This window comes from Ornithodoros turicata, chromosome 5 (genome assembly GCF_037126465.1).
Source record: "Ornithodoros turicata isolate Travis chromosome 5, ASM3712646v1, whole genome shotgun sequence".
NCBI lineage: Eukaryota > Metazoa > Arthropoda > Arachnida > Ixodida > Argasidae > Ornithodoros > Ornithodoros turicata.
This window is the reverse complement of record NC_088205.1, coordinates 83,315,856-83,339,466: the sequence shown is the minus strand read 5'-3', so window position 1 is coordinate 83,339,466 and position 23,611 is coordinate 83,315,856. Positions and strand designations below refer to the sequence as shown.

The window sequence follows — 23,611 nt, the reverse complement described above, 5'->3', positions numbered from 1 at the left end:
ATTTCGCTGTGATGTACATACATTTGTGAAGCATTCCACACTCTCATTCAGAATTTATAAATTATAATTTTTTACATAATGTTTATTCCCGTCAATATCGACTCTATGTGGCTGAGCTGAGCTGGTTGAGCGTTGAGCCTGTCGTCGCCACCGTCCACCCGACATGCACGTGCACGCGCGAGATACAACAAAGTTTTCGTGAAGATGTGTGATGTGCTCGAAGTGGCTCGAAGTAGAGTGCTGAGGGATGCAAACAAATCGACTAAATGAACACGTTCAGTATTGATAACTTCCACATACTTCCTCAAGCATGTCTCGGTGCACAACGAATAGGGACCGATTGTTGGAATATTCGCTTCAACAAATTACAACATGCTTGCGAAGCGAAGAGTATGCCAGAAGCCTGGCACATTTCTGCGTAGCGTTTAATCTGGATCCAACGCTTAAGCGCCGGATGAAAGACGAGTTTCTGCTGGCAGCTGGTATTACTACTGTTATTATTATTATTACAACAAAGAATAATGAACACCGTAAGTTATTGTAGCGCATTAAATGTAGCATGAAAAGCACTGATGGTGCAAGAGAACGGCGTAGCCAGAAGGGGGGCATTCGGGGGTTCAACCTCCCCCACCCCCCGAAATCCTCCCCCTCCCCCGGATTCCTCCTCCCTCATGTAAAGTCCCGGTAGAACCCCTCCCGAAATATTTTTCTTTCTACGCCACTGGTGTGGTGCAAGACATACTTGCACACTTACGTAATTTTCGTTCACTAACCTGCAAAGTACTGCATGGGCACCTGCAAGTCGTGCGAGGCCCCTGACATCCCTTTGGTCACTTTTGCAACTCTTACATTTATATCGGGTTAGATCAAGCTAGCCCAGGTCAGTTTAGTGAAGGCCGTTTAGGTTACGTTCGTGCAGCTTGTCTCACTGGTATGGCATGAGTTGAACTCGCGATTAGCACTCTAGGCAGTGCTGCTATCAGACTGCTCCGTTGAAGTGTCGTTGCCGTAGTTAATCCGTTTTTTCAAGTGCGCAATAAAGATGCAGGTAATGCGAATATGTTGCGAGGTGTTGAGACACTTGTCTAGATTTTTCTTTTTGTGTGTACGGTAGGATTGCAAATATGCCCAAATGATTTTCTCCCGATGGTTAACATTCCAGCGAAGCACACGGCATATCTAGAATCCAAACAGGCATGGAAGGAACTCTTTGACTGTTATCAAGAGCTACTGAATGCAAATGATGAATGTGAAGAACTGCACCACTGGCTGGGTACCCTGCTGTTTCGGTATGACAGGCTATCTGCACATGCATCGCGTGTAAAGTGTGCTTATGCGTAGGCATCCACAGGTTGGACAGAGTTCCGGAAGCAGTGTTGAGCATTCGCAAGGCCTTGGACCTGAACCCCAAGTATGGAGCAGCTCGTGCCAGTATAGACGGGATAAAGACTACGCTGATGGAACGCTGGCACTTCCCTATGCTGAATGACCGCAGCCGAAATAAAGCCTTCCAGGAAGCCATCAACGAAGCTGTTGCGCACGGTCATCATCAACGTGTCTTGGACATCGGTGCTGGGACGGGACTTTTGAGGTAAGCATTCTCTCCTGGCCTTCTTGACAGTCTGTGATAGGAAAATTACGTTTGCATTACTTTTATGTCTGCCATTTAGATAAGCTGAAATATGTTAACCTCGGCAGGGGTCAGCATCTATAGAAGATCGAGTCAACAAATGACTTGCAAGATATAAGAGCCCCGCTTTACTGCATGCTTCGCTCTCTGGCAACGCACGCGAAATGGTTTTCTTAGGTTTTTGGCGTGCGCTCTAATACAAGAAGACACCACTGCGCTGTGCACCGTGAAGGCTGGGCGTCCGCGTATGCCGCGATAGACGCAGACGCTGTGGCCTTTAGTGCATTGCAGTGGGTGGACCACACAACATAGATTTTGGCCCTCGTGCACAATGAAAAGAGCCATGGAAGCGAGGCTGTGTGATCCATCGAAATGCGTCGCGTACCCCGCATGCGTGCGTACTTATGAGAATGTTCCGGGTCTGCTGCCCGGGGCTCCTTGGTAACGCACAATAGCGATCACAGCGTGGCATTTATTTGAATTTGTGGGTCGCGACCCACAGTTTGGGAACCCACTGTCGTACCCAACCCTGTCCCGACCTGGGAGCGGGGAATTCTGGCCTCGCCCATAGAGAATGATGTTGAAGATTAACGAATGATGCGAAAGAGAATCTGCTCCACGTTACCCGATGAATTGTGCCTCTCCAGCCTATTTGCACTAGGTGCAGGTGCCAAGGAGGTGTACGCATGCGAGGTGTCATCTGTGGCCTGCGACGTGGCCAGGGCCGTATTTGAGCTCAATGGAACCCGAGCCAAGATCATCAACAAGCACTCCACCCTCCTCAACATTCCTGAGGATATTGAGCAAAAGTATTTCCATCCCGCCCATCTTTCACGACTTATTTATTTTGTCTTCACATTCTAGGGTCTCTCTGGTGGTGACGGAGACATTCGATGCTGGGCTCTTTGGAGAGCATGTCTTGCCCAACCTGCTGCACGCGTGGGAGAATCTTCTCGACCCGCAGCATCCGTAATTCTTCCTTTATACATTGGCTCGCGAAATTGATTAATATGCTTTATTGATAGTTTTAACATTACGTACACTAAATATGGTACATTTTGTTTTTCCGACACACGCGTTACGTCAGTTACCCGTAGCTACGTGTTGTCTAAAGAAGCACTATTTTTCTTGGAAAGGGAATCGGTATTAAGTTTTATGTGTGAGATATCCAAGAGTGGTACGTCAGTTTTTAACGCAATTATGAACTTTTTTTTTTTTTTTTTTCTGCTGGATGGGTTCCTCTTGGGATGATTTATTCTAGTCAGAACTATAGGCTAGAGCCCTGCACGGGCCGACTTTTCCGGGCCCGACCCGGCCCGGGCGCATCAAAAAATGGCTCGGCCCGGACCTTCTTATTTTTATGCGGCTCAGCCCGGTGGCCCAGTGAGTAGAGCCCCGCCTAGTGTCTAAGCGAATAGAGCCCGGCCCGGTGACTCGACAAGTAGATCCCGGCCTAGTATTTCCAGCCGTGACGTACATGTTTCTGGCGCTTACAAAAAAAATGTATAAGAAGAGAAGACAAGGCCACAAACGTACAAGTGATGGCGGTTTAACATCGTAACAGCACGAGACCAAATAAAATTCAGAATGCATGCGGGCATGGGCGTTATTGTTACACTGTCAAGTTTTTGCGGAGGTAGAGGGTGCTGTCGACAAAATCCTTCTCCAATCCCTAGCCCTCTCACCAAGCTTTGCCAATGTGATTGTGAAATACGTGAGGAGCAATGTGAAGTGGCTTTGAGAATGTTCTAGAGGGTGAAATCATACGCATAATGCAGTGTTCTTTGCTTGTTTTTGCAAATATATGCGCAGGAATAATGCGAGCACGTGGTGATATGAACTAATAGTCCTCCGTTGTGTGGAATTAGCTGCGTGACCCGGCCGAGCCTGACTCTTGGAAACATGTTTGTCGGCCCAGCCCACGGTGGTGGCGTATTTTGACGGCCCGGCACGGAGCACACAGCTGATAGGCTTATGCTCTTCCCTAACGTGTCTCAGCGCGAGCAAAGCGTGCTTCTTTCTCCTTTAGAGAAAAACTTTTGATTGGTGCAACAAAAGCAATCGGAGCGAACTGAGTAGAGTTGAAAAAGTATAAATGCTATTGGATGTGATACTGCAGATCGGGGCCGAAGGTAATTCCGGAAGCAGCCGAGGTCTTTCTGTGTCTTCTGGAGTGCGAGCACATAAGGTTTCACACCAGGTAAATGTTTTCTTCGGGTCACTTTCTCCCTCGGCATTTATTCCTGATATGCATCGCAGCGTAAAAGACACAGTCCTAGAAGCGCTGGGAATGGGACAGTTTGAGATGCGATGCCCTTGTGTGCCTTATACGACACTTTGTCTGCAGAGGGCTCCACAAGGCTACCGCATGCTCTCGAAGCCCCTTCGCCTGCTCTCTGTAGACTTCAACGATCCAGAGGTAAGCAAGTACTGTTGAGCAGCGCCTTTATCTCTCGCAGTTCAGTGGGGGCTGTTTCAGGATCAAGATGCCTAGGGAAATTGAATGGGAAATTACGCAGCTTTCCTGTTAATCGTTGCAAAGATTACAATAAGACTTGTACAGATGTTGATATGGCATGTGTCTTGTAAAGATTGATTGGTTTTATGGGGCTCTCTGTTTTTCTTTGTTTTTCGAGCCTTTGATAACAAAGGTCATAAGGTGTCAACTAGCCTGGGACACCTTCTCCATCAAGAGCGAGGTCACAGAAAAACAAACGACAACAACTTTATTTTAATGATGTTGAATGGGGAGTTTCATCACCAGGGGGCGATACTGTACCCCATTGCTGGCGGTAATGTGGTGAAATGGAATACACATGAGTCACCTCACAGTGAGGACCCACGCCCTACATTGTCCAAAAATGTTAGAAATGCTTCTAGGCCAGAGCGTTGGTGGGCTGGGATGAAAAAAAGAAAAGAAGTGATTGCAGGAAAACAAGAAATGGAAGATTGGCCAGCATTTTGCTGGCTCCTGTCACCAGGTCTGCTGCCTTTGCAGTTTTGGAAGAGCTACATAATAGGTGATAATGTAATACCACGACGCTGTTTGTACACACGACGTTACAGAGATATAAAACTTTGGTACAACACACGAACATGTCAGTCTGTCTGTCCATGTTCAACAAATAGCGTAAAATGTGGTGTTGCGAGAGCATCATTTGCTCTAACACCACTTACTATCTTAACTAGCTTGTGGTACTCCTTCTGCACGATTCTTGTCCCCGTTCTCATCCAGGCAATGCGAAACCTTCTCGGCAAAACCTGGAAGGAGACCGTGGAATGTACCGAGGTGGGAAGACTTGACTGCTTGGGCCTCTGGTTCCGACTCCGAGTGGGAGACACGTGGCTGGACACCTTGCATGGGGACACCTGCTGGGAACAGGCCATTTACCCAGGTAGGGGATAGGACCACTGTATTAGTACACTTTTTGACCTACGATTTAATGTTACCCACGCTGACCTCTACATGTATGCGCTCTTCTCATGGGGGAGGAATAAAGGCACATATCGTCTCCTCTGCTTTTCAGGGGCCTAGCTAGGGCTTCATATTGGATCTCTCAATTTCGTCTTGCATTCTAGTCGTCTGCTGTAAAAGGCGTCTATTTTAGTTTCTCCAATTCTCCGCCACCGAAAGCCCACGCACTCATACTCGCGACGAAAGGGTTGAAATGCGCAGTCCACGTAGGTAGTATGGACAAACCATCACGAAGACAAGTTGACCGATTTTGAGATTAGAGTTGTATTCCACTGTAAGTTACATGAAGATGCCATATGTAAAGGTCATTGGGTAGCTTTCGTAAGTCTCCTCAGCTGTACATGCCCAAGGCATCGGAGGTTGGTGTCATCAGTAAGGGTTGGAGCTGAACGCCTATTACGATGGACGCTTTCCTCCTAAATAAATGCGGGCTCTGTTGATAACAGATAGCTCCAGTACTCTTGACTTTCATTTATACCCACCGCTTACTTTGCCTGGAAACAGCCTGTGCTGGATAAACGGGGGTCGACCTTTATCTTGTGAAGATAACTTGGACTTGTTTTGGTGTGCAAAGATGAAGTACTCTACATGAATTCTCAAAATATCTTGGAAGTGGCATCTAACTGTGCCTTAATTTTCTACCGCATTTACGACGCTATTTCTGCGTCACACTTGCGGATGTCTTCGAAATTGTCTACGAGGAAGTAACGATTCTTTACCCTTCATTTAATTAAAATACTTCCACGCTCTTGATGTTTGTTCCTTGCAGTTTCCGGTAGGCTGCTGAGGAAAGGAGAACCGGTACATCTAGACATCAAATGCAGCGATCACATAAGCATAGCAGAAGCCAGTCCCTTAGCGACCGACAGAATTCGGTTGGAGCTCCAAGAAGACATTATTTCCATCCTCAATGAGTCCTTCACCCCATTTTCTGAGGTCGCAGAAGTCACAGACCTGCCTCGAGGCGCTCGTATCTTAGATATCTCTACGGTTCCTATCCTAGGCCTCCTGTTTCTTAAGAAGGACGATACATCCCAACTGACCACCATTGTTGGAGGCACTTCACCCCTCGTGGACGCTTTTCTCAAAAGGCACAACCTGAGGAACCGTAACAAATTTGCTTCCTTGGACTCGTTATTGGACTCGAAGCTGCCCACGTTCGATGTCTTGGTGACGGACGTGTGGGACGCCTCCGGGAACCTGCGGACGTCGCTCTTTGAATATGTCGCAGCTCTCAGGTAGGGGACCCTAAATGCATAATGTGTCTTTCGCTGTTGGGAAGATTCACTGGTGCAAGTGCTGCGCTCTGGTAGCAGTGTCTTACGATGAACTGTCTCACTAGATGGCTGCGCTTTAGAGGGGACGGACATTTTTCGCATTGGCGTCGTATCCTCACGGCTCTGCAGCAAACCACCCTCGGGACGTGCCAAAACAAACTAACGTGGGTAGCAATAGAGGATCAAGACCAGTCCTGCAGTGGCAAAAGAAGGCTGCGAAACTGCGCTGCCAAGCTGAATCGGAGTCAGCCCCAAAAGGCGCGTTGGGCTGTGAATGCTGTCTTGCATTGGCGTTGTATAGGGTCGCGTGAAGAGCTGTGTAGCGTTTGTGAAGGGCCGTTGAAGGGGAGTTCCCCAAGGGTTTTCAAGTTTTAATGCTAACGCATTTCCGTCAGATCCAACGATTGATCGACCATTATTTTTTTCTCACCCGAGGGAATGTAGCCTTCTACATAAAAGCTTACGCCTAATAAAGAAGAATGCATTCTCAGAGTGGCTGTAACTACAACTTGGTTTACTATATTAAAGTAACCAAGTTATAGTAACACAGTAGCCTGGTTTCAGGGACTAGAGTAACTTATGCCAACTTCTAGAATGGCTTCCCTGCGTCCGAGTCAAAATGAAAAGCTGCGGCATTGTATTCTGACATAATATGCACATGGCCTCAGAGATATCTGGAGCTTCGTGAAAGCATTGCACAAATAGTGTAACGGCACAATTATCTCGTAATAGATCGGGAGCACTCAAGACCAACGGCGTCATGCTGCCGACAACGTGCAATGTTCAGGCAGTCCTGGTGGAGAGCCAGACCCTAGAAGCTGAATCTCGTGTGGTATCGGACGAGCACACCTCGGGCTGGCAAGTGGCCAGCTGTCTCAATGACTGGGCACAGGTCAGGTACTTTAATTGCTCTCAGACAACAGCACGTTCAACACATAGGGGTGTCAGAAGGTACACCCCTGGGCTCTGAGCCCAAGTTGCCTCAACTCTTTCTCATGCACTGGTCATTGTTTAGATTTTTACAGCATTTTCTTGTTCACACGGAGAGGCAACATACATGCTGCTAATCCCCACTAAGCTCCACTTACTGCGCTTTCCTTCGTTGCGCGGTCCAAAATATAGAGTCCCAAAACGTACCGTAGTGCATCCGTTTTGGCTCTTGGAAGACGAAAAGTCCAAAGAAATAGGCATGCTCAGAGCAAGATGAGTACGAAAAACTGGGCTGTCTGCCCGAAACACTGTCCGAAATATTGGAAGCGGAAATACATCGGCTCTATGGGGCGTTTGATGGTGCCGAGAGCTTCGTCCGAAAAATTGGAAATTTTGAATTTTGGAGTCTGAAATACCGGTCGGCAACTGTATTGGAATCTTTTGAATGACTTTGCAGGTTTCCAGCCACCAGGACATCTGTCTGTCAACCATACCTCACCGTGTTCTGTGTTCACCATTCCAACTGTTTGACGTGGACTTGTCCCGCGTACAGGGAACAATAACTGCGGAACAGAGAGTAGAGATAACGCAGTCAGGCTTCATCTCTGCCTGCCCGTACTGGTTCGAGGCACATTATCCCAGCAGTCGAGTAAACAGAAACTATGGCCAAGGATGCCATCTACTTCAAGCGGCCGTTGTCTTACCAAAAAGGATTAGTGTCCTGCAAGGACAATATGCTACAGTATCTGCCTCTTGTCAAGATGGAAGGCTAGAGATTCAACTGAACGTCGAGTAAAGCTTGTTTTCTCAGAGGTAGTCAGGAGGTATTGGGGATGCTTAAAAAAAAAGCAGACAGTACGAGCTAACATAGAAGCGAGAACACGTTTTTCACGTTTTTTCACGAACACGTTTTTTATTTTTTGACCCAGCACCCCCCCCCCCCCCCCCCCCCCCTCCTTCCCAAGCTTCACACATGGCTTTCCAAGTTCTCAGACTCCTAAAGAGAATAAACTACCCCTGGAAATAGTGTTCAATTGCCTGCCTCTTCATCGAGAAATTGTCCTCAAAGGTTCAATGTCAAAACAGGAAGAAGTCACCAGAGAATAGGCTGGGTGGTTTAGCAACTTGGAACAGTCATTTCTGTAGAGCTTCTTATGCAGTAAGCGATTACCAGGGTGGCCATTGTCATGCAGCATCAAAATTTGTTTGCCCAATTTTCCGTGGCACTTTTCTTTAAATGGCCTCATCCGAACCAGCACGGGAATGATAGGCCCCTGTTGTCCTAGTTTTTGGTTGTAGGTAATCAATCTGCAGAGCAAACTCCTCATCCCCCAAAAAATCTTGTCATGATCTTTCCCATAGAGGCTGTCTCGAATTTTACGGGCGGAGGAGAATTCTCGTGCTTAGAGGCCATGCTCTTGCTTGCTCTTGGGATCCCATTGGTTGAGTCAGTTTTCATCCCCAGTCACAAACTGCGTTTTGTGTTTCAGCATGATTTTACTTGTGCGTGTATCACAGTTTTGCACATCGAGTCACACAGTGAGTCATACAAGTTTGTACAGAATGCATAAAAATGAGTATCCCATATTCAATGTCCCTGACCTGCAATGAACTGCATTCATGTGGGTACACGGTTGAGGTTCACCACAGAACAGCAGCAGCAGAAGATCCCCACTGATACGAGCTTCCACAGCTGATACACAGTGATCAATCTCACCATGCAATCTTTATCCCGTATAAAGAGAGCTGCCCTGGGTAACCTTTGCTCATGCTCTGCTGGGCTCATCCTCTCTGTCACTTCCTCATTTCATAATCAACACGGTGCACGCATCAGTCCACAATGATATTGGTGATATGGTGAGCCTTGTCAGCATCACCAAGAGTGACAGTTGTCAGTTTTGCGCAAATGTCTCCGTTGAAGAACTCCATCTTTATCCGGAGCATAACTACCCGTAAACATGGTTGACACCGCGACGTCGGCGAAGAAGCTGGGCAGGTTGAAGAGGAGCAGGTGCAATATCCAAGTGAGAGTTCCATCGCAGCGGTAGTAGCGCTCTGGCTGAACCTGCATCAGAGCTTGCTCCATGGCACGCGTCACTTCACCTATGTCTGTCCTGGATGCCCACTGCAGGAAGCGCACCATGCTTCGGGCGGCTTCTTGCGGATAATGGCTGCCATAGGCGGCACGGACGGGTTCGGCCACGGCAGCGTGCCGCCGGAGCATTTCTTCTTCGCTCTTGGGGTTGATGTCCGTGCTGGAACGAGTAATGCGTGGTAGTAAACTACGTGTGGTTAAACTGCTACTTTCGTAGCCTTACGATAGCTAGAAAGTGGTTCCAAACAACTGTTAGAATATACGCTGCTGTGTCACAAATTGTTCCTCGAATTTTGTGGGGATTGCTGGGGGGGGGGGGAGAATATGGGACACTCGAATGGTGCTTCAAAATAAAACAGATACAGCATAGGTGGAGCATTTTCATATTTTCTGAAATATCCATAATTGGAACCGAAGCGTCTATGCGAAAATGTGTTGAGAATACTTTGACTAAGTTGTTTCCATTCAAGTACTTCCGATGTGGTTGTTTTTTTCCCGAGCTCCAAAGAAAGCCCATAAAACTTTCCTCGTGCTCTCAATGAACAGCTAATCCAGTGAGCTAGAATGTCAGTGGCTTTGGAGAAGCTATTCCACTCACAGGTAATAGTAGGGCTCGATGGTAGAGACATGCACGTTCCACTTGCATAGTTCACGCCTTAATCCGTCTGCTAGGGCTATGACGGCAGCTTTGGTCATGGCATACGGCACGATCCACAATGGTACGATTCGTCCTGCAGGAAGGAATAAGGGTTGTTCCCAAACAAACTAAGAGAGTGGTTGCCTCACCTGCTTGGCTAGCCACCAACACTATCCTGGAACCTTTGAATCGCCGCAACATGGGAAGGAAAGCCCGAACGACAGACAAGGTGCCGTGGACGTTGACGTCAAACATATTTTTCACGTCTTCCTGTCGGAGCCACTCCAGTTCCAGAAAGACGTTGATTCCGGCGTTTGTCACGACGCCCCATAGGGCTGCAAATAATAGACAAAATGCGTTCTGTTTATGGATCCGAGGACGTTCCGATAAATCGTTAGGAAATTACAATCTTCGCACTTCGTACCGATATCAGATTTCAAGGACAGCGCACCTGCACATTTACACATCGAACTTCCCTAGCTGGTACGTCCCCAGTTGTCTCAAATGCGACTTTGAAAGTTGCTCGTTGAACGGGGTCTTTTTTTTTATCCTTCAGAGAATTTTTTATTAGAAAGCTACGAGAGCGGCATATAGATGCCATTTTTATAGTTTAGTTAGAGGGCTGGGCGGACATCCTCTCAAAGAGAATATGTACATACATAACTACGAGATGACTACTTACCTGAAATGAATTAACTGTTTAATTAAGGAATTTCGGGTAAAAGTGAGGTAACAGAATGGGAGGCAATCCTCATTGAAAGCAATTCTATCTTTTAAAAACCCTAAAACGAATGCGTTTTTCAATAGAGACCTCTGTGCTGCTCTCGTAGCGCCTGTATAAAAAAACCTGCAAAGGGTACAAAAAGAATATAGCCTGCACTTTTTCCCCGGGAATATGCAAGATTTTAAATGTCTTCACTTTAACGTGCTTTCTCATTCGTTAAATGCTGCGCTGTTCTGTGATGTTACAAATCTGTTAGGGGTTTGAATTTCGATTATGACAAGGTGCGATGTACCTTGGAGGTCTGGCTACGCCACTGGTTGCTGTGTATAAAAATCATCATCATCGCAGTGGTGAAAAATATGGCTCACAATTGTCACCAAGTTGTTCCTTGACCATGTCGACAGCTGCCCTGATGTCCTCATCCCGAGTGACATCCAGCTGAAAGACATGGGTCCTCGGAGACGTCTGCTGCTTGAGATGTTGGGCATCTTCACTCTTGGCATTTAAGCATCCCGCAAACACCTGGAAGCCTAGGCTGTCAAGGCGCCTGGCCAGCCGGTTGCCGAATCCACGGTCACAACCTTAAATTGGCAGATTCTTTGTGCGTTATTGGCTCATCATGCTTGCAAGCACACGTGTGTGTGTGTGTGAGAGATATACGGAAAAACCCAAGAGAGAGGTAATGTAGACGATGTCTTCTTTCCCTGTCTCTCGGGTTTTTCCGTATATAAACATGCACCAGCTCGCCTGCGGCCTTGCCCTGTTGCCAATTAGCTAACCAATGAATGCTACATAACTTTCCACGATTCCATTTCCAAAAATTTCTGTTGCTATCTGCTGTATGTTACACTAGACGAGAATTATGCAACAAACAACAACCTTATTTTATGATGATGATTGGGGCAACACAAGGTTCTAATTCTGCTGCGAGAATTAAGCTTTCACTTGTCTTTCGTTGAAAACTACTTCGTCACCGCTAATATTTCCTAATCTCCACTCGAGGAAATATTGAAGAGTGAAATAAGTTTCCTCAAGGGACTGCATCATACCCGTTATGAGCACAGCCTTCTTGTGCGGCAGAACAAGTGTCCGGCTCCTCAGGACACGGCATAAAACCCATCCGAGTCCCAGGGCAGGTAAAATGACTCCAATTAGCACCCTTCCTAAGAGCTCCGCCAAGCCTTGTCCCAACTGCAGCCAAGCCAGGACGACCGCAGAGGCCCCGCAGAAGAGAATTTCGTTGCGGACCTCAAGCTGAGAGAATTGTCATACTGGCAAACACAGAAACCACACAACGAGTGTGCCGTTTGACAGCTAAGCGCTGCGGCAAAAAACATGCGGAACCAACATGTTTGTAAAACAGATAAATCATCTCTTTTGAGACAGCAGTACAAAGTTTCAAAGCACATGTGTAATAAAAGAAGCCTTACCAGGGCAGAGAGCACTTTCTCGGATGCGTGCGACAGCATCGTTGGCGATGTCGTCTGCATCCTAGTCGCGAAAGTTATGTCGGTCGCAGCAGCGTTTGTTCGCTGTGCGATTGCGCAACAGCGACCTTGTAATCCTTCCAGGTGTTATTATACAGGTTACGAAATGAAAAGGAAACTCGGTCAGACGGCCAAATGCGAAACCGCATTTTCATGACGTCGGAAGAGCGCTGAAACGTCCAAGACGTTGCGTTCTGGCGGTTTTGGTATTGCTGCTGCCGCGATAGCTCAACAGCCGTCCGTACCACAAGCAAAACTCTTCACAGTCTGAGAAACAACGATATGGGCAAAATACCTTGTACCTGAACGTAACTATTAAAAAAGAAAAAAAAAAGCTTGGCGAATGCGCCTGCGCGGCCGTTGTCATGGTAACGATGGACACGCTCAACATGGCAGTAACGAAACGTATGCGAAATTTAAATAGGGCTGTTCGCTCAACACTTGATTCGTTATAATTAACGTACCGATGGAGAAGGGAGTTCGCTAGCATCTTAACATATATTTCTATCTTTGGCAGTGATCACTACCAAAGATATGTCGAACCGCCCCACTACACGCCGATAATTCCTCGGTACCGAATCAAGTGTTGTGCAAACAGCCCTATTTAAATACGAATCGACTACGCAAATTCTTGAAAAGAATGTTCTGCATTTGCTAGTTTTATTTCAATTATTCTAGTGAAGGTCAATGATCGTCGAAATGCTTCCACTCGAATTTTGCAGAGTAACATCCTCATTCAAGGCATCTAGTTTACCACACCCATCCTGCCCCGTGCCATTTATAGCAACATAGGTCACATGGACACAGTGAGGCAGAAAATTTCCATTTGCTTTAAAATCCTAATTTGTCCTTACACAGACCTCACAAGTGATGCCTCACACAGTAATTCATGGTTGCAAGACAACAATGATCATGAGCCACACCGTGTCACAGGCAACACCGGCAAACCTGCCACCAAGTTGCTGGCATCCTCGGCCAGATTCAAACTCGCGGCCTCAGTGGTGGCCATATTCCCCACTGGCCCATCCTATCCTACACAATTTACCTGAATATGGGAAAGGCTTTCTTGCAGGACAATTCTTGAAAGCACAAGATAGAATAATACCATCGCCTCCTAGTAGAAAAATAAAAACATACAGACACTATGGAACCATAACTCACACATCTTCCCGGCATTTCCCATTGCTTACCGACCCTTACCCTTCCATTACCCACAAAGCTACCAAGATCTATTCTTATCGAATCCAACTCATAGCGGAATCACTGCTTCTTCTTTTCTTTTTTTTTTTTTTAATGAGCCACTGACAACAAAAAGCCCACAACATCCACCATTTCAGTCTTCTAGGAAGAAGAAGTTTCCACCCTTCTTTTGTTCCGTGTCCTGCGAGGAAAAGTTTACATCAACAACGTGGTATAGCAACAGCAAACGGGTGGCACTCACTTTGACGGAGTTGAGCTTGTTGATTCGCGGCCGGAAGTTGTTGGGGTCTCTTCGGAACGTGATGTTGAGCAGCTCCAAGAACTTGTTCATGCCGGCCAGCAGGGTTTGTGGTCTACGCGATGGATAAAAAACAAATTCCAGCAATACTGAACTCACAGGGTGTCTACCAAACTGCAGCCTTCAAATTCCCTGACTTTTCCAGGTTTTCGCTGACCATTTCAAGCGAATTCCTTGACCACAACTTATTACATGAAAGAACATGTATCTCGTCGGCACACGTTTATCGGGTCGGCCCAACTGATTTGTGCGAAAAGCTGCTATGAAACCATGAAGTAACACGTTGAATCTGCCACAAGGGGCAGAAGTCACCCCGATCCATTTTCGCAGATAAAGACCCGGTTGACTGAAATGAAACTCACGTGTTTGCAGTGGTGCGAACCGAGGGCTGTCCTTCAAAGACTATGACACGGTCAGCCAGATAGGTGGCCATGATGAAATCGTGCTCCACAACAAATCCCGTCTTCTTGGCGTGGAGAATAAAGCGTTTGATGACCTTGGCTGCCACAAGACGCTGCTCGGAGTCCAAGTAAGCCGAGGGTTCGTCTATGAGGTACACATCTGCGGGTTTCCCCAGGCACAGTGCCAGAGCCACTCGCTGCAATTCGCCTCCAGACAGGTTCTGGACCTACGGCACATTAACCCGCCTTCTTATCCACTCCAGTGAAAGCTGCCGAGACGACAACTTACTTCTTGGTCGATGATGTTGTCGATGAGAAGGGGCTTCATAACGTCCGCTATGAACTGCGGATGCGTATACGCGTCCCGGATCTTGTCGTGCAGAAGCTGTCGCACAGTGCCCTGAGACTTGGGCGAAATTTTCTGCGGCTTGTAGCTGATGTTCAGTGGCGGGATCTCCACTGCAAAGGAAGAAGAAATTGGGCCTAAAGATTTCTCCGCTGGGGGATACACGAAATCTTACCGTATTTAATTTAACGCGCTCTTTTATTAGTAAAACGCTTATCTCTAATGTTACGTCTCGCAACTAGTAATGTCATGAACCCGTCGACAAGTTGATAAGTTGTAGGATGATTATGTATTGTAATTATTTGTATGTATTGTATTATAATTATTATTATGTAGTTGTAAGTAATAAGATTAGTTGCGTTATCTAGTACATTAAGTATTTGGGCTTGCGCTTGGCAAACGCAGCATTTTTTATTCTCCCGCACGTCATACGTATTAGATTTTAAACTCACTTTTTATAAATTATAAAGGCTCTCGATTAGTAAGGTCATGTTTGTGACCGTTTCGAACCTGGCCAAATGTAATTGGAAATTTGAAAGTTTGTGGAACCACGAGTTATAAGTAGAGCTGCACAAATATTTTAAACTTTGAGTCCGAATTGAGTAAGTAATCCTATTTAAACAGTATTTGCAGGTGATTCTGCACGTTCTCATTGTTTTAATATTACATCAACGAAGTGTGGAACCGTGCTATTCAGACAGCCCTAGTTAAAAGCTCTAACCCAAACAGCGCAACAATATTGGGCAATATTGGCTGGGTATCGGAAATATTGGTCCAGCCGATATTGGGCCAAGATACTGCGCTGCTTGGGAACCGAACTTAAATGGCTCACCCCCTTCCTCGGGTTTTAGTCGGCCCGCCATCATGCGGATGAAGGTAGTTTTCCCTGTGCCGTTCTCTCCCAGCATAACGATGATCTCGGAGTCCGTGAATGTTCCCGCATCGACATTCATCTCAAAGTCACCTGAGAGCCAAAATCATAATCGTCAATTTGCCGGGTACTCGGACGGGCATCGTCATTCCTCACCGAGGACTTTGCGCATCGAAGGGTACTCATAGCGGCACATGCGCTTGATCTCTTCTTCTGTCGCCGTCTCGGCCACCTTGAACACCAGGGAGGTGTCTCGGAAACGAAGGTTCTCTGTCGGAACGAAGCCGTCCAGGAAAATGTTTATTCCTGCGATAGAGGAGGAGTGCCCAAAACTATTGTGAGTCTAATGCACTACAGAGAACCGTGCTTTTTGGATTCCTCAATTGTTCCACAATGAGTATCTTTCACTTTGACTAAGGTCTGAGCGAGAATAAAAAGTGGGTACCTTCTCGCACCGAGAAAGGCATGGTGACAACGCCGTAACAGCCAGGAACTCCGTACAGGCAACAGATAAAGTCGGATAAATAATCGAGCACGGACAGGTCGTGCTCCACCACAATGATGTACCTGAAAATGAAAGAGTGAGAGGACGACCCGTGGAGCACTCCACCTACTTCTGCGGATGGATGAGTGAGCGGATGGCCTGCGCAGCTTTCAGACGCTGCTTCACATCCAGGTAACTGGAGGGCTCGTCAAACATGAATCTGCGTCGAGGCGATAACGTCAGCGGGTCATTTAGGGAGGAGGTTGAGCAGGAAGTGACTCACATGTCTGCCTTCTGAATGCACACCATAGCGCAGGCAAACCGTTGCAGTTCTCCACCAGAGAGGTCTTCTACGTTCCGATTTCGTACACTGTTCAGGTCTAACAAAAGCGCATGTTTCACCATAGTGTTTGCACAGTTTCAAACAAACAAGTTGAAGAGCATGCACCGGGCCACCTATATTTATCTCAAACATGGCGACCAACACTCCACTGTGCTGGCGTCCTCGTGCTTGCGCATTACAATTAAGGGTGACAGCAACCGTACTCAGCGCCGGTGCTAGGAGTGTGCAGGGCCCGAGGCAAAGGTACATCACGGGGCCTGTTTTACACGATTAAGCGCATACTTGGTATTTTAAAAAAAAGGGCTTGAGGGCTTCGTGCGCAGGGCCTATGCATCCCCCTTATCGCCGGCCCTGGCTGTACTTGACTATCACCACAAAAGCGTAGTGCCATGTGAGAATATAAGGAAATGCTCGGTTGGAAGCCATCAATGGAATGAGTAGTCATTCATTTGTACACCTCATGAATGTCCATTCTGACAATCTCTCACTGGCTTTGCACCGGGCTTTCAGTTGGTGAGGCTCTTGCCCTAACGCACGTTCTACTCCTGACACCACCTGCTCAAATGTTGTTGCATACCTGCTGAGGATGGCCCGATAAGGCCAATTGGGCCAATAAGATGGCCCAATAAGGCGTGTCCTGTGGCACGTTCGGGTTATAAATAAAGCCTGAAGATATAGGGTTTAACACACAGGGGAATGCACACGCAATTGCACCACTGGGTTTGCCCAAAGTGACGGCGGTACAAATCCAGGGGGTGAAAACGGGTTTTACTGGGTTCACACGTAAAACACAAGGCCCTAGCTATAAACTCATACCCTACATGCAGCCAAAGAGCTTCGGCTTCTTTTTTACTTTCTCACCGAGAATATTGCACACGTGGTCTTGCTGCTTCAGCTCATCTTTCTTGTCTATCAGTTGCTGAACTGAACCCTAGAAATGAAAAGAAAAATGCCGCATCTAGGATCTGTCGGTCAAATTTGGTCTTGAATCGAGCAGTTCTTCTGCATCCACCTTGACAGCCTTGGGAATCTGGTCCACGTATTGAGGCTTGATGATGGCTTTCAGGTCGTCCTCCAGGATCTTTGTGAAGTAGTTCTGCAGCTCAGAGCCTCGAAAATACTGCAAGATTTCTGTCCAGTCAGGTGGGTCCTGCAAAAATGTAGTTGAAACGTGAAGACAGTTAATTTTACTGACCACTCGAGGTTTCGTGACATCTGGGGCAGGCACAAAAATGGTCTTACCCCATATCTGCCGAGGTTGGGTTTCAGTTTTCCCGCCAGAATCTTGAGGGCGGTCGACTTGCCAATACCGTTGGTTCCCACCAAACCCAGGACTTCTCCAGGCCGAGGCGTTGGCAACCTTGCATGATAGTCGCGTGCCACCATTAGCACTTAGTCTCTGTGACGTCTGTGATCTTACCTGTGCAGCTTGAATGAGTTTTGGCTGTAACGATGCGTCGTATCTTTCTCTAGATTGCTGGGAAGGTTGATGATGGAGACTGCTTCGAAAGGACATTTCTGCACGGTAGAACACGGACACCTTTTTCATCTTAACACTCGACCATGCTTAACAGTTGGCGCTTTTTGTGTAGAGTGTCCCGACTTTTCATTTTTCATAGTACGTTTATTAAACGGGTAATATCTTTAAGAAATTTTAAGAATCTTGTTTGAAAAGAAGCTGCAGCCGTTACACTCATATATACGGTGAGTTGCTGGACTGAACTTGAACGGAAAAGATACGCGGATTTGCGTCTGATGTACACAAAAAAATCCTTTTTACTTTGATCCGATAAGACCACAATGCACACGTAATGCCCAGTTTCACCCTGAACTGTAGATTAAAAGGCCCATATGTTACCCCAATATTTGTGAAGGGTCGCCTGAAAAGTAAGAGCGCCACGACTTACCTTTACACAAATACCGCATCCAATACAGAGGTTCTCTGAGATGGCTGCTATCTTGTCATTAGGCGTCACTTCAATACATAGTTTTCCTGAAAAGCACTCACGTACAGAAGGACAGTACAGGATTGAACAAGGATTGAGCAACACAGGCTTACCTAGCCGTACTACGGGGCACGACCTCTTACACTCCTGCTTGCATCGCTTGGGCTTACACTTGTCTGTGTTAACAATAGCGATACGTGTGAGTTTTTCCTGAGTGCTCATAATGCGGTCCCTTTAAGTTACCCTAGAGAGAAGCAGACGACACGATTTTAATAAGACGACACACGGTCCTTGCAGAATGAAGTGTGACACTATTAATTAGCATACACGCACTTGAATTTGAATCCTAAACTATAAAGTCGGCGAGATCGTAGTTTTAGCCCGTTGGAGTTGTTGCATCACTGTGCGGTTGCTTATAATTATATCATACAATTACCGAGCAGTGAACACCACCTATGTAGAGCAATTAGACTGCCTGACATGTGATATGGTTTCAATGGCATATTACGGAAATAATATCGCATAACCCATTTTATTTTGCGTGGCATCTAGCTGTGTACGTACAGTTCCTCAATACATCTTTGGCAGCCTTCTTTCTTTTCTTTTTTTTTTCTTTCTGACTGCAACACCGCGCTTTCATTGCGGTTTTTGTGTTCAGGATGGGTGCTTGAAGTGACAATTGCTTCATAGCAGGGTGTTGTAACACGGAGGATGGGCGATAACTTTGCCTTTTAATGAGTCGCAGACTGTCTTTTGTCACAATTATGGTTCAACAATATGGTATTACAGCAAGCAGACATATAAGGCAACTTTTTCCCAACCGCCGGTTCGATGTCCCAAACAGACCTAGATGACAACAGATTGGACAAGAAGACGGCGGAAAACGATCGCTTAGCAGCTATAATTTTGACAGAAAATCAGCACCATCTCAATGGAGTTCATTCGTCTATTACGTATCCCTCGAAAGCACACCTTGAACACTTTTGCATCTCACCAAACAGTTAGCGTAGGGCAATCGTGGTTTCTAGGCATCCACGTGAGCACCAGGATGGAAATGGCAGTCAGTCCTCCGAAATTTAAAACTCGAACGACAGATGGCAATACCAACCAATACAAATTCGAAATATTTCGAGAACTAAAGATGCAATTGGAAGTGAACGAGGCAACTTCTTGAAACGGCTTCAGACTTATACAATTTATACTGTTGTACATTCAAAAATAGTTTAGAAGAGAAACCTACTTCACCGCGCATGCGCCCAAGTTAACAGCAGACGACAGCAACACGTCGTTCACGTCGTCTGCTAGTATACATAGGCTGTTACCTCTCAGTACCTCAGGGGCACCGCGCCTCTACGCAGGAAACAGAGCAACAGAAGTTGCTAGAAGAATGCCCCCATTCTCTCAAAGCGCCGTGGGTACTCGATGCAAGATTCCCACAAGCACCGATTGCTTTGCAAAACATTAGCAGCACACCGGCCCATTTGATGTGATTTGCACAAGCGGAAGCTTTTGATGATAGTGATAGTTCCAGATTATACAAAAAAGAAAAAAAAAAACATGTTAACCCTGTCTGTTCAACAAAACTCCCACACTCCAGCTGAATTTTATACTCCACACATGGACACTCAAACAAGTGAACCTGCTCCTGTTCTGGAACCATGTATTTATTTGGAACTGCATCACAGGCCCGTCCTCGCGGACCCACCTTGGTGTAGTTCATTATATTAAATAAACTATTTTAATTGATTGGTTGAACCTGGACATCATTTTTCTTCTTTTGGACGATTAACCTGAGTGTACAGTCAATACAGCTTAAACAGGAACATCATGCCTGCCCGCAACATTCTACAAGTTTTGGGACACTCAGAGCAGATTCAGGATGTTGACAGGCCTCCCCAGAAGACAAGGACATACCCTCAAATGCGGACCCTTTTTCCTTTTTAACCACGCTACCGCCACCAATTAACATGCGTAGCATCCAACTGTACGACTCTAGTACATTTTGTCCCCTGCGCATTTTTTCAACTAAACGTCAATACTCTCTTCTTAGATCTAGTGTTGTATTCGCCCAAAATCTGTGGTGGACTGAATCCTCCGTGCGTAGATTGAGAAATTGAAAAGCTCCGTCTACCGGTAGTTCGAATGTGAAGGGCAGTCCTTTTGCTCCCGAACTCCTCTAGAATATCTTGTTCACACACAAACAGACCTCCTTACACATTTTTATAGAATACCAGGAAATCCTCCACATACCTGAAGAGCTAGAAAACGCTAACGTCTTGAAGCGACTGCTTGATTCTTATGTTACATGAGTTAGTGTGCAAGATAATCCCTAGTTGAGAAGCATTACTTTGCTGCATATTACGTATACCTGTAAGGTGGTTTGCCCTCAAATACCTCTTCTAAATCTTTGTTCTCACAGCATATTTGCATCGCAAGAAATGTTGTTTGTGGAAGACTTTTATCTTCTTTTGTTTCTGCTTTCTCTGACAACCTTTTTTGTCGACATTATATTCACTCGTCTTTCAATGAGAAAAACGAGAATTCACGGAGAAATTGCGAAAGAAACAATTTAACAATTTTCTAACATTTATTACGTCTCTTCTATTAACTTGAGCATAATAGCTTTTGCAGCAGCCATATCCGCACGATTCTCGGATAGGACTCGGACGGCAGCCATCAGCGGGTTTAAGGCCCTCTTCTTTCCTGCTCGTGCCTTCTTCACCTAGTAATAATAACATTTTCGTGCAAATAATCTATTTTTAAATGCTCCACACAGGGGAGTTTGGAGCGCCTCACCACAGGGAGATGAGCGCAAGTTAAAAGAAGTGGTACAGTAAGAACTTTCTCTCTACAGAATTAAGTGTAATAGAATGACACATGCTATATGCAGTATACACAATGACTCAAAATATATGCTACAGCCGCTTCCATTTATGGCATTCAGCTAGGTAATTAGGAAATGTTTATTTGCTTTGTGTTGTTCCAAATAATCATGTTGATATCCTTCCCCCAAAAAATGAAAAAACATTACCCGCGGTAAGCAAAATTCATGCGAGTTAATAATCCTGCAAAAATGTGCCATATAAAATGAAATAGCAAACAACCTGTCCGATATCCATGCACGAAAGGAACCCCCGAGACCCCCCAGCCTGAGCTCACTGCCCCCCCATTACCACCACATTGCTGTTGAAACTTACAGAATCTGGATGTTGTTCCATTGCTCTGAGACAGAGCCCTTTTAATTGCTCTTGTTCCTCTATCTGCTGCCACGACATGTGGTCAACAATCTGTGGGAATATTATCGCTTGTACATACAAAAAAAGAGAAAGAGAAGAGTATAAACGAAACTATCTCTCACAACTGCAGGTGTTCTAGGGTCTCCTTCCACCATCAACTGGAGGACATTTTGAGCAGTTCCATGAGAAATCGTTCCTCGGCCCAATAGTGTGAGAAGCTGACCAAACCTTGCACTGTCCACGTAGCTACAAGAACCAAAAATTATGTTATTCCAACAGGAATGAGGCTAGGAGATGTAAGTACCAGTCCAAGATCCCCTCGGGCGTACGCCCCACAAGCTCCGAGAGCAGCCAGTGGGCTACACGCCTTGCATCCTGCTGACCTTGTTTCATGACCTCCTCAAAGAACAGCAACAGACTGTCTTCACTCTGTAAAGTTTTTTCAGAAGGACATTCTTCTATAACAGGATTTGTTTTTTATCCGTGAGGCACCAACTAACCACAATGGTCTGTGCCTGATGCAATGGAAGGCAGTACTCATCTACGAGCCGCTGACGATGTTCCGAAGGCAACGTTGGCAACTTCCTCACTTCCTCACCATCCAACACCAGCGGGGGTAGGTTTGGCTCGGGCATAAACCTATAGTCCTGCACCACCTCCTTGTCCCTCATTGGGATGGTCCTCCTGCAATACGTGGAATTGCAAAATTGCAGAAACACTCGTAGTTCAATTGAGGTTTCACTTAGGGTCACACCGTGTATCTGAGTCAAAGGCCATGGTCCAGTTCTGGATGGGTCTACCTTGAGACAACTCTTGTACCTGTCTCCCAATTTCGTACTCTGCAATGAAATATTTGTAACGTATTCAAGCAGTTTCGAAGCAGACAGCATAATTAGGTGCGCACCAACAGCTGACGCGACGGCTCGGACGCTGTTGAGGTTTTTGACTTCTGTACGGACTCCCAGGGGCTCGCCCGGCCTGTTGACAGACACATTGGCATCCACTCGTAAGGCTCCCTCTACAACGTGGTGAAAGGAACAAGCTATAGTAGTCTGACGATGACTCCGCACTTTGCATGCGCCTACCTTCCATTTTCCCTGTGCATGCTCCTATGGCACGCAAGAGCAACAGCAGCTCCTTTGTCAATGAAGCTGCCTCTTCTCCGTCTCTCAAGCATGGATCAAAGACCAGCTCCATGAGTCCGACTCCAGCCCTGTTGAGGTCAATGAGACCTCGGCCACTGTCATGCAAGCTCTTTCCACTGTCCTGTTCCAGTTGCAGCTGCTTCAGAGGTGCACGTCGATAGTATGTCTCTTGGCTTCCGGGTATGAACACCGGGAAGTTCAGGTACCCCCCGGTAGCCAGTGGTCGGCGCTGCTGGGTTATTTGGTAACCTGCCTGGAAAAGGCCCACTATCAGTCCCCATTTTCGTATAGAAACAGTTGTTACCGGCATATCGGCATAGAAGTAATGCTTCCTATCGAAACAGGAAACCCTGTGAATGGTGCTATTCAGCGCCAAAGCAGTCAGCACAGCAGCTTCGACACAGCGCTTGTTTAGCACCTGTTTGGAAAACGGTCATCAGTTAAGTCTGTCGGTTTAAAGGTGCTGCGTGCACCTAAGTACCCACGGGTAAGGTTCCAGGGGTCGAAGCGTCGAATGCTGACACTTGACTATTCGGTGCCCAACCGAAACTGTATGGTGAAGATGAAAAAAGTTTGGTGTCCGAGGCAATCTGGACGTGAACTTCGAGGCCAACTACACTTTCCCATTTACGAGGCTCCCTACAGATGACATACAGTATTATATTTGTGGCTGTATATGTAGTGGGCAGGAGTATTACCCTTGAGGCTTGGTTGAGAGACACCGAGACAATGTAGCGGTTCCGAACTTACGAAACAAGTAAAAGCAAGACGTATGACTCATATTTGGTTTTATGTACAATTAGAATTCATCGATATGATACACAAGGTATAAGAAAGGTTGGTCATCTCACAAAACCGCGAAAGCCGCAGGAACGCTTTACCACTCGGCTACGCAGCCGCGCATTTGTTTGTCGTCTGCTTTCACTACTCACCAAAGATTTCTGCAACTTTGAAACGACATGGACGGTAACCTAGAAATATTTTTTCATGTAACATGATTTATTTCTTGTCATATTTATTTATGAAATTTTATGTTTGAACTTCTCACGACTGTCCGCTCTTGCTGCGGACTCACGATCTGGTGGC

General features: G+C 46.4%; 4 protein-coding genes across 5 annotated transcripts; 1 reads left to right on the top strand and 3 right to left on the bottom strand.

The window, feature by feature from the left end:
* The first annotated feature begins 153 nt into the window (after positions 1–153).
* LOC135395055 (protein arginine N-methyltransferase 9-like) lies at positions 154–8,899 on the top strand. Its single transcript, XM_064626246.1, has 11 exons — positions 154–482; positions 1,163–1,289; positions 1,352–1,591; positions 2,278–2,439; positions 2,495–2,599; positions 3,750–3,830; positions 3,890–4,049; positions 4,866–5,025; positions 5,875–6,343; positions 7,115–7,274; positions 7,770–8,899. Exons 1-11 carry the CDS (start codon positions 311–313, stop codon positions 8,106–8,108), a joined length of 2,175 nt encoding a protein of 724 aa, XP_064482316.1. The 5' UTR covers positions 154–310; the 3' UTR covers positions 8,109–8,899.
* On the bottom strand, positions 8,241–12,558 carry LOC135395056 (retinol dehydrogenase 7-like). The gene is made up of 6 exons (XM_064626247.1): positions 12,199–12,558; positions 11,818–12,022; positions 11,137–11,349; positions 10,194–10,379; positions 10,006–10,138; positions 8,241–9,567 (listed from the first exon to the last, which is right to left on the bottom strand). The coding sequence occupies exons 1-6, from the start codon at positions 12,256–12,258 to the stop codon at positions 9,186–9,188; spliced, it is 1,179 nt and encodes a 392-aa protein (XP_064482317.1). The 5' UTR covers positions 12,259–12,558; the 3' UTR covers positions 8,241–9,185.
* Positions 12,559–13,528: 970 nt separating this feature from the next.
* On the bottom strand, positions 13,529–19,237 carry LOC135395052 (ATP-binding cassette sub-family E member 1-like). Of its 2 annotated transcripts, none has more exons than XM_064626240.1 (16): positions 19,139–19,237; positions 18,258–18,388; positions 18,106–18,191; positions 17,619–17,716; positions 17,441–17,558; positions 17,211–17,348; positions 17,060–17,129; positions 16,139–16,235; positions 15,986–16,075; positions 15,817–15,938; positions 15,528–15,677; positions 15,333–15,464; positions 14,444–14,613; positions 14,116–14,381; positions 13,697–13,808; positions 13,529–13,636 (listed from the first exon to the last, which is right to left on the bottom strand). In XM_064626240.1, the coding sequence occupies exons 2-16, from the start codon at positions 18,364–18,366 to the stop codon at positions 13,589–13,591; spliced, it is 1,806 nt and encodes a 601-aa protein (XP_064482310.1). In that variant the 5' UTR covers positions 18,367–18,388; positions 19,139–19,237; the 3' UTR covers positions 13,529–13,588. The 2 variants fall into 2 exon arrangements, with proteins under 2 accessions (XP_064482310.1, XP_064482311.1); XM_064626241.1 differs by having other exon boundaries at positions 19,117–19,222.
* A 1,475-nt stretch (positions 19,238–20,712) lies between these two features.
* LOC135395051 (glutamyl-tRNA(Gln) amidotransferase subunit B, mitochondrial-like) lies at positions 20,713–23,442 on the bottom strand. Its single transcript, XM_064626239.1, has 11 exons — positions 23,224–23,442; positions 23,011–23,164; positions 22,830–22,943; positions 22,466–22,778; positions 22,285–22,398; positions 22,135–22,219; positions 21,881–22,064; positions 21,685–21,809; positions 21,503–21,626; positions 21,342–21,431; positions 20,713–20,866 (listed from the first exon to the last, which is right to left on the bottom strand). Exons 1-11 carry the CDS (start codon positions 23,304–23,306, stop codon positions 20,735–20,737), a joined length of 1,518 nt encoding a protein of 505 aa, XP_064482309.1. The 5' UTR covers positions 23,307–23,442; the 3' UTR covers positions 20,713–20,734.
* Positions 23,443–23,611: the final 169 nt, after the last annotated feature.

Coding starts and splice junctions, on each gene's coding strand:
- LOC135395052 (XM_064626240.1), bottom strand. CDS start 18,366: ATGAGCACTCAGGAAAAACTCACACGTATCGCTATTGTTAACACAGAC. Junction 16,236..17,059: donor CCACGTGTGCAATATTCTCG/GTGAGAAAGTAA, acceptor CGCTTTTGTTAG/ACCTGAACAGTGTACGAAAT. Junction 13,809..14,115: donor GTTCGCACCACTGCAAACAC/GTGAGTTTCATT, acceptor TCCATCGCGTAG/ACCACAAACCCTGCTGGCCG.
- LOC135395055 (XM_064626246.1), top strand. CDS start 311: ATGTCTCGGTGCACAACGAATAGGGACCGATTGTTGGAATATTCGCTT. Junction 2,440..2,494: donor CCTGAGGATATTGAGCAAAA/GTATTTCCATCC, acceptor TTCACATTCTAG/GGTCTCTCTGGTGGTGACGG. Junction 4,050..4,865: donor TAGACTTCAACGATCCAGAG/GTAAGCAAGTAC, acceptor GTTCTCATCCAG/GCAATGCGAAACCTTCTCGG.
- LOC135395056 (XM_064626247.1), bottom strand. CDS start 12,258: ATGCAGACGACATCGCCAACGATGCTGTCGCACGCATCCGAGAAAGTG. Junction 11,350..11,817: donor GAAGGCTGTGCTCATAACGG/GTATGATGCAGT, acceptor TGCCAATTTAAG/GTTGTGACCGTGGATTCGGC. Junction 10,139..10,193: donor GTTGGTGGCTAGCCAAGCAG/GTGAGGCAACCA, acceptor TCCTTCCTGCAG/GACGAATCGTACCATTGTGG.
- LOC135395051 (XM_064626239.1), bottom strand. CDS start 23,306: ATGAGTCATACGTCTTGCTTTTACTTGTTTCGTAAGTTCGGAACCGCT. Junction 22,779..22,829: donor ACTTCTATGCCGATATGCCG/GTAACAACTGTT, acceptor GGCCTTTTCCAG/GCAGGTTACCAAATAACCCA. Junction 21,432..21,502: donor ACCCTAGAACACCTGCAGTT/GTGAGAGATAGT, acceptor ATATTCCCACAG/ATTGTTGACCACATGTCGTG.